Genomic DNA, 9901 nt, shown 5'->3' with positions numbered 1-9901 from the left:
AAATGAGAATATCTAAAATAAACTCGAATGCTCTCACAAACGAGAATACTAAGAATGAACCCGACCGCTCTCAAAAATTAAGTAATAAAAAAAAACAGGAAAAATAATCCAGAATCTTTGTCCAGTACTGGATTGATCCCAAAATCTAATCACTTCATGCCAGTCATGAGGCCAAACATCCTTGAAAGTTTCATCCGAATTCATCCAGTGGTTCTTGAGATATCTTGTCCATAGACAAACAAACACGACTGAAAACAATACCTCCACCTTACGCTAAGGCAGAGCTAATAATTGAAGTCCTATAAAGCAGTGCACTGCTACCTTTTTCACTTGTGGTACATTTATATTCTTTTCAAAATTCAGTGGCACACCTGAACTAAAAATATAACTAAAAGTATAGGGAAAAGATTATATTCAGGTTACACTGAGGCACACCTTGTATCATCTTGTGGCACACCAGTGTGCCATGGCATACCGGTTGCAGAGCACTGCTATAAAGAGCTATTAACAGGAATAAAAATTATTGATTATTAGGATCATCTCAAGACATTCAACCTTTATTCCTCAACAAAAGCACCATTTTCACAGTGTGCGAATAATTAATACTACCAAGCGAAGTTAGCATGTTCTTTAAAAGTTATTTCAACAAATTCTTCCAAACAATTTCAGAGAAACTGGCCTCACACCACAGGAAAACACTGCTTAGGGAATTAGTCCAGCCCATACCAGAGTAGATGGAAGAGCAGATGCAAAATGATGATGATACAAGTACAATGGGATCTCAGACAAACTGAACAAGTAGACAGACTACAGACGTAACAGATGTACAGACAGAGTAGTTATCAATAGGAGCATCCATAATGTGCAATCTTTCAACTGCCCAAAAAATTGAGTAGAAGTAATTTACAGTTCCTGTTACTTAGAGGACCTAATCACCAGAAGAGTCGGCTATAGCAGCAACATAATAGCCAGAGTATGAACAAGGTAGAAAAAGTTTAAGGAACTGTTATCACCGATAGCAAAAAAAAGGACGTCTCTCTTCATATGTAAGGCAGAATGTTTGAAGCGAATGGCACTGTGGCACTGTGGCAGATATATGCAGTGAATATGGAAAAGCTGAAATGAAATGAGGCAAGCAGGCTCCAGTGGATGAGTAATGTTAATGTGCAACAACGATAGAGCACAGATGAGCTGAGAGAAAATGATTACAGGGGACGAATCAATGCGTAAGAAAATGGTAGTTGATTTTCATCTTCCATAAACTCCTTTCAGTTGCATTGTCAAGTAATATAAATAAAAGGAGCCTACAGCAGATGAAAATTAACAATGACGTTGGAAGAAGTAATGGGTGATCTCAGAAAGGCAAACCTTAAAAAGGAGGTCACAAACAATTGTGAAAATTCAGAAGGCCTTTGGCAATTTTCTGGATGGTTTGAACATCACCAAGCTTTTGGCAAAACTCAATGCAATATCTCTGTTAAATGCATTTGGTGAAAATGAAAATCCGACGAGCATGCACTACACACCTGTACTCTACATGTAACAGCTGGAAAGTGACACAGCCTACAAGCATGAAAATTTTCATGCATGTGATGGAAGGGTAGCATCACCTCTCACCCAAAAGATTTTGCCAACATGGAGTTAGTTTTGGTGGGAAAAAATGAAATTGGATACTTTTTCAATGCACCTTGTATAACCCTCCAGTGAAGAAGAACGTGTAACTCATTTTACTTGGATAAGAGTTACATTATAATAATTGGCAAAAACAAAACTGTCTATTATACAAAAAACTCAAACGAGAACGCACACATAGAAGAGAGACTGACTTTCAGGGATGCAACAAGTTGAATGCTGGCGTTCAGCTTGTTGTATCTCTGCTAAAAAAAACTATTGATCATTTTATCCCTAACAGGTACAATACATTTAACAGGCTTCCACACAGTTTTTCTTAACCCAATTTCACTCACAAGGCTCAGGTTGACCTGATGTGATGGCAGAAGATACCTACCCCAAAGTGCTGCACAGTGAGAGTGAACACACAACCTCATGATTGAGAAGTGAACTTCTTAACCAGTGTTGTGTAATACAGCAAGACAGACAAAACAGATGAAGCCATGAAAGTGAAAATCAAAACAAAAATTTTCATGAACTACCTTCAGATCAATTGCTCGTTTCTCATCTTCATTAACGCTCTGCAATATCAAAACAACAGGCTCATGTATTTCACTGACCAAGTCACAAATGTAGTTCATAAGTTCCTTTCGATCTGGTTTCAGTACGTGTAACTCTGCCACAATGGTACTAATCCAACAATTGTTGATCTTATCAGACACTAAAACATCATGGAGCAAAGTCTGCACAGCATTCCTAAAAAATAAAATTTTTTTCTTTTTTAAATTCAATAATTATAGAAGGACAAAAGCTCTAATTTAAAGGGAAAAAGTATTTCTTTTTCTTTTCGTGGTGAGCCTAGGTATCTAGGTTTACTTTGTTTTGTTTTTTGGGGTTTTTTTTTTTTTTGCAATCAGAAATCTTCAAATTTTTAAAAAATTATTAACGCATAGAAGGATAAGAGATGGCACCATTCTTGCTGACTGTCACACTAAACATTCTATATAATCATAGTCGCTAAATATTCTACAACTACACCACTCACAAAACTGTCTTCTATTTCTCTCTTATCTACAGCTAATATACTGATATCTGTGCCTTTTAAACAAGCTGCCTCTACCTGACTTCCACCATCTAAACCGCATCGCTTCCTGTCCACTCTAATCTCACTCTTCTCCAAACACTGTGTATTTTGTCAAATTCTTCCCTGTTTTTCTATAAGCAGGTACATGTATCACTGTGATTAAGTTTGCTTTCCAATCATGTCATTTCATATACAGCCCACTGCATGGCACCTTAGGCAAGTGTTTTCTACTATAGCCCAAGTTGACACCAAGGCCTTGGGAGAGGATGTGCTAAGAGGAAACTGAAAGAAGCCTATCATTATAAATGTGTGAATGCGTGTGTCTGTGTGTATTTTCATATTTGTAGTCTGTTAAAACTGAGAGAAACAAGCAGCATTGCTGTTATCAGCTTCTGTCAACAAATCAACTGCTCCCCTTTATACCTTCAAAGATGTTCAACACTTGCACAAGGTACCATGAGTAGGACTGAACCTGAAACCACATGGTTGGGAAGCAAACTCCTTAACCATGCAGCCAAGCCTGAAAAAAAATTAACCTGGTTTTAAACTTTTAAAATTTGTCCAATATCAAGACAAAGACACAAACTCTTTTTTGCTCTTTTCGAGATGAAGAAGGATTAAAATAATTTCACTGATACTGGTCACTTTGAGAACTGCTGGGCTAGCATTTAACATTAGGTGGATATCTCACTTGAAAATACACAAAGTTCTACAACAGACAATGATTCCAAGCAACAAATAACCTGACCACCACACATGATTGGTACCTGCAGTCTATGTAGTCAGTTAAGTTTTAAAAAATCAAAGTTTTTGTTCATACCTTGCAGCAATGTCTGACAAATCCATGAATTTCAACATGCCTATCAATTGCTCTACAATGAATTGACATTCTAACTCATCTTCAGCAGATCTTGTTTCGGATTTAATGGAATTGTCAAGATGGTAACTGAAATGAAATAAAGAAATAAGAAATATTTAAATGGCATTGTGTAACAAGATTTTTGTCCTTGAATAATCAATGTTATTTCTTATTTCTTTACTGCCCACAAGGGGACAAACATAGAGGGGACAAACAAGGACAGACAAAGGCATTAAGTCGATTACATCGACCTCAGTGCATAACTGGCACTTAATTTATTGACCCTGAAAGGATGAAAGGCAAAGTCGACCTCGGAAGAATTTGAACTCAGAACGAAAAGACAGACAAAATACCGCTAAGCATTTCACTCGGCGTGCTAATGATTCTGCCAGTTCACCACCTTGAACTGTTATTTCAAATAAGAAATGTTATATCTTATTTGCTTACCCCTAGAAAGTATGAAAAATGGCTAATATTTCCTTCAAACTATGCTGTCCTTACATTTATTCAAACCCCAAAGAATCCCTCTCAACACATAGCTATGATGCTCCCCAACTACTCCTGCTCATGATCAGAGATGCACATACTGTCAGCCACATGCTCAAATGGATAAAGTCAAGCAACTGACAATCAAATCTATGATATTGAGCAGAATATTCGCTATCACAATATTTCTGCTTCAACAACTCGGTGCTGAATCTGTTTGAAATGTAATGGAAAATAGGCCAGTTTCAAAACATTGATGTCCAGGTCACAAAAGCAAAATTTAAAGGGAACTGTAGCCATTTCCTTTGATTTCTAGATAGAAGCAAATAGGAAATAACACTTATTGGCCAAAGACGAAAAAAAATTCAAATTTTGTTACACAGCGTAATTAAATATGTGTGGATGTCTTTGCTTGACAACTAGCATTGGTTGGTTTGCATCCCTGTAACTTAGCAGTTCAGCATAAGAGACCGATAGAATAAGTAAAAGAAAAAATCCATACTAGGATTGATTCGTCAATTGATGACCAAACAGAAAAACTTCTTACCTCTTAAGATAGTCGCAAAACACAATACTGTTTGGTAACACTTTCTCTAAGCTGTCTGCACCATCAACACCAAGTGAGTCCAGGTACTGACATAAAGTCTTCCAGTAGACAACTTTTTCACAGTCAAGTTCTTCTTTACTAATCAGTAAGCTGGAAACAGAAGTAGTTTATCATTATCAGAGAGACATCAATAAGTAATTGACACAAACTAATAAATGAAAAATTAATTACGTTATCATTATACAGTTAATTCATTTATTCATTTATTATCTACCATCCTCACCAGCACTACATACAATCTAATACACTAACTTCTCAACCACACAGCTATGCCAGCACCTCAGTGAGTGTCATCATCATCATCATCGTTTAACGTCCGCTTTCCATGCTAGCATGGGTTGGACGATTTGACTGAGGACTGGTGAAACCAGATGGCTACACCAGGCTCCAATCTGATTTGGCAGAGTTTCTACAGCTGGATGCCCGTCCTAACGCCAATGTATTTGTGTGTGTGAGAGAGAGAGAGAGGGAGGGAGGGAGAGTTATAATATGAAATGCACCCAAAGTTTTTCTCTCAGCAATAGAACTCTCACCCACTGACAGACATGTTGGTCAGCCCATAGATGACCATCACATCTTAGCAACCACACTGTCTCAATCAGAGTTACTGGCCTTTTAGGGAAGACAGGGTCACAAACTGTCGCATCACCAAAGCTTCTGTTGGACCACAGCAACAAAAGTACTTAAGTCTTTTTTGTCCAGTGCACCTGACTAACAGCAAGTTAAATGATCAGGGTGTCACTTATCTCCAAGACAGCGCTGACCAAGCATACCTATAATCAAAGGCATTTTCAGACCAACTCATTTTTTCAGGAGTAGGTAGGAGTGCATTAATGTCTTTTCCTTATTTAAGAATGTAGGATGCAATCTGAGGGAGATTTGAATGCTATTTCTACTAAGTTGGAGACCATTTATTGAAGACCATCTTATCTATACATTATCATCATCATCTAACATCTATATTCACTGCTGGCATATGTTGGACAGATCGGCAGGATTCAAAGGGCCCAAGGACTGCATCATAGTCTAGTGTCTGCTTTGGCATGGTTTCTATGGCCAGATGTCTTTCCTTATGCCAACCACTTAACAGCATGAAATGGGTGCTTTTTTTCATGACACAAACACAAGTGATGCCGTCATGCAGGTTGCAAGGCAATGTACCCCGCAGGTGTAGGAGCAACATTATGCTGGGAGTTGAGGGAAAAAGAAACAAGTAAGATTATGAAAGAGTGTGATTCGAGAGGAAGATTTAGCTGTTGTTTCTCACAGGCTGAGCAATGACATAGAGGCCCTTGCAAGCTCATCACATGAGATGGTTTAGCTCACTGCTGGAAGCATTATTATCTGCAGTCATCATGTCTATGACTGTCCATGGCTCTGGCATGATGAGTTGATAAGCTTTGTCCATACTGGTCAGTTTTTCGCTTGGGTTTGCCATTTATTATGATCAATACCTTTCCACTTCATATTCCTTTTTGCAGTATCTTTGACCCTCAGTCTAGGTCTTCCATAAGTTTCTTTTCCCCTTGTATAGCTGGGAGTAAAAGAGTTGCCTGGAGAGTCTGCTGTTGTCCATCCTGTGTCCATGCCCAACCAACATAAACTCCTATCAATGAGGATTTCCATCATAGGAAGCAGACCAGCAGGCCGTAGGGCCTCTTCATTCCTGATCTTGTCAAAGAAAGTGATATTCATAATTCGTTGCATCTGTCTCATGCACATAACATGTCTACTTGAGCTTTACAGCCTGTCCAGGTTTCAACTCCATACAGCAGGAAAGCATCATCATCATCATCATCATCGTTTAACGTCCGCTTTCCATGCTGGCATGGGTTGGACGATTTGACTGAGGACTGGTGCAACCGGATGGCTACACCAGGCTCCAGTCTAATTTGGCAGAGTTTCTACAGCTGGATGCCCTTCCTAACGCCAACCACTCAGAGAGTGTAGTGGGTGCTTTTACGTGTCACCCGCACGAAAACGGCCATGCTCGAAATGGTGTCTTTTATGTGCCACCCGCACAAGCCAGTCCAGGGGCACTGGCAACGATCTCGCTCGAAAATAAAAATATGGAACGCTTCACGAATTTGCGTGTCAGCATATAATTAACAAGTGATTACATATGTTTCAGTATGTTATGTCTTGATATATATCATGCAATAGACTGACATTCTGTCCAGGAAAAAACGTCACCTTAAAAACTGGGATAAGCTCTAGTGAACCATGATACCTTCAGGTAAAGACCAATAAACAAATCTAAAATAAAAGATTAAATTATCATTTTAGGATCCACTTTTCCAAGCTTGCATGGGTTGCACTGAGTTTGAGGCAGATTTTCTAAGGCTGGATCCCCTTCTTGTCATCAACCCTTGTTTACAAGCAATGTAATATTTCCCCCTGGCCAGACATGTTACCACAGATTCATTTACAACAATTACACAATGTCAATACAGGGAGACACAATTATACATATTCACTCACATACACAAGGGCTTCTTTCAATTTCCATCTACCAAATCCACTCACAGGGTTTTGCTCACTTATAGCAGAAGACACTTACTCAAGGTGCCACTCAGTAGGACTGAAGCTGAAATCATGCGGTTAGTAAGCAAACTAATACATGAAACATTATGAAAATTATAGATGAATAAAAAGTAAAGAATAACATACTCATCTGATAAAAAGGTGAAGTTTTTAACTAATTCTTCTGCAGAATATTGTTCAAAGAGAGACAAAAGTAGCTTCTCACACTGCTTAAAACTAGTGACTACATCAAGAGAGTAGAGTAATTCAAGAAAGCTACCATCACAACTTTGAAGCCAAGACTGAAACAATTTTCTGGTACAAATCTTCTTCACGGTAGCTGAAATATACAAACATCAACTGAGTATACTCTACAAGATATCAGTGGTTTCAAATTTGACACAAAGGCAGCAACTTCAGGGGAGAGGGGTTAGTTGATTACATCAACCCCAGTGATCAACTGGTTCTTATTTTATCGACCCTGAAAGGGATGAAAGGAAAAGTCAACCTCAGTGGAATTTGAACTCAGAACATAAAGATAGATGAAACGCCACTAAGCATTTTGCCCAGAATGCTAACATTTATTTCTTTACAGCCCACAAAGGGCTACACACAGAGGGGACAAAAGATGACAGACAAAGGGATTAAGTCGATTACATCAACCACAGTGCATAACTGGTACTTAATTTATCGACCTCCAAAAGGATGAAAGGCAAAGTTGAACTCAGAACGTAAAGACAAACAAAATACTGCTAAGTATTTCGCCTGGCGTGCTAACATTTCTGCCAGCTCAATCAGATTAAGTGGCCCATACAATTCCACCAAAATACAATAATTCAAGAATGTCACCTTTAAATAATGAACATACATAAAATACTTACTAGATCTGTCAATTAATCCCGTGTCTACCAAGTCTAGACGCTGTGAGATAGATAATGCCCTGATATTGACTTTCTCAGCCAATACGGAAAACGTTTGGCACCGAACAGACTCAGTTAAGTCTTTAGTTCTGTCAAGAATGGCTGGTAACGTCTTGCTTAACAGTGCAATAGATCCAACTACAGCACGTCGCACGGCAGCATGAGAATCATTCTCCAAATGAAACAGGTAGGCTGAAACCAACAGAAAGACAATTATGAAGAGACAATAAACTTCAAGGTAATTAGTATCCTTATTATCATCAATGTCCTCAGACTCAGCAATTTTTGTTTTCCTGGCCCTATTTCAGTAACTTATGCATCTAAGTAACATGAACTACCAAGCTATCAGCAACAAGTCTTTAATTGTGTGTCAAACAAACTATGTGCACGATTGTCTTACTGCATTTGGGCAGGCATGGATTCTCTCAGCAACATTCTCACACACTGACATCATCATTTAACGTCCGTTTTTTTATGCTGGCATGGGTTGGACAGTTCGATAGGAACTGATAAGGCCGGGTGCTCCACTGTCTGTTCTGACATGGATTTCTACAGCTGGATGCCTTTCCTAATGCCAACCACTTTACCAAGTATACTGAGTGCATTTTACATGGCATCATCACCAGTGCTTTTTACATAACACCAGCACCGGTAATAATTCTGCTGTGGTGGATGGGTGTTATTGAGTATGGTAAGGCACCAGACATCTCAGTCCTTTGTCATCTTTGACAATACAAAAAAAGAAAAAAATGGCTAGCACAATTATATTGAATGATTACAATAATGCATGATTAATTCAAAACAATATGAATAAATAAGCATTACTTTTGACAGACTAATCTGAAAGCATGCTTCCAACACCAGTTATCTCTTGTGTGAATCAAAACTAAACTGTTGTGAAACTTATAAATTTGAGAAAAACCAAAACTGACAATACCAAGGAAGAAGAAGCTGTCATATCATACCTTCAATGATGGGACAGTTCTCATCCTCTGGGTTCTGTAAGCAAGCCAGAGCATATATGGCTTGTTCTCTGATAATAGGTATAGAATCTTTTGTCCGTTCCAGCATTATGGTGGTTATATTTGTACAGAGCTCATCATCGAGCATAACATCGCCCAAACCAGCAAGTAGTTTATTTGTCAATTGACAACAGCGATAGCGAATAGCTCGTGAAGAACAATCGTGGGACTGAAAAATAGAAAAAGACAATGTTTAAATAGTTGTATTCATCATTGTTTAACATCCACTTTTCCATGCTTGCATGGGTCAGACGAAAATTATAGAGGGCTTACACTACAGGCTTCTTTTAGTTTCTGCAGAGGGCTTATATTACAGACTTCTTTCAGTTTCTGTCAACCAAATCCATTCACAAGTCTTTGGTTGGCCTGGAGCTAACCAAGATACCCAGTGTGGGTATGTGTATACATATTTTACTCACATGCACATATCCACACACATATCTATATCTACACTTTCTATATACTATCTGTGGAGATGCAATGGCCCAGTGGTTAGGGCAGCAGGCTCGCGGTCATAGGATCGAGGTTTCGATTCCCAGACCAGGCGTTGTGAGTTTTTATTGAGCGAAACACCTAAAGCTCCACGAGGCTCCGGCAGGGGATGGTGGCGAACCCTGCCGTACTCTTTCACCACAACTTTCTCCCTGTTTCTGTTGTACCTGTAATTCAAAGGGTCAGCCTTGTCATACTGTGTCACGCTGAATATCCCCGGGAACTACGTTAAGGGTACACGTGTCCGTGGAGAGCTCAGCCACTAGCACGTTAATTTCACGAGCAGGCTGTTCCATT

General features: G+C 38.9%; 1 protein-coding gene across 1 annotated transcript in view; it reads right to left on the bottom strand.

The window, feature by feature from the left end:
* The window catches only part of LOC106868660 (condensin complex subunit 3), a gene marked incomplete at both ends in the record, with an annotated part of 19527 nt that extends 10237 nt beyond the window's left edge, over positions 1-9290 (bottom strand). Inside the window, 6 exons of the mRNA XM_014914037.1 lie at positions 2154-2367; positions 3516-3641; positions 4588-4737; positions 7318-7510; positions 8052-8282; positions 9056-9290. Coding sequence (XP_014769523.1) covers positions 2154-2367; positions 3516-3641; positions 4588-4737; positions 7318-7510; positions 8052-8282; positions 9056-9290 — 1149 coding nt within the window. The remainder of the gene's footprint in view (positions 1-2153; positions 2368-3515; positions 3642-4587; positions 4738-7317; positions 7511-8051; positions 8283-9055) is intronic.
* Between the last annotated feature and the right edge of the window lie 611 nt (positions 9291-9901).

This window comes from Octopus bimaculoides, chromosome 18 (genome assembly GCF_001194135.2).
Source record: "Octopus bimaculoides isolate UCB-OBI-ISO-001 chromosome 18, ASM119413v2, whole genome shotgun sequence".
NCBI lineage: Eukaryota > Metazoa > Mollusca > Cephalopoda > Octopoda > Octopodidae > Octopus > Octopus bimaculoides.
The sequence above is the reverse complement of the archived record's forward strand: the minus strand, read 5'-3'. Positions and strand labels throughout refer to the sequence as shown.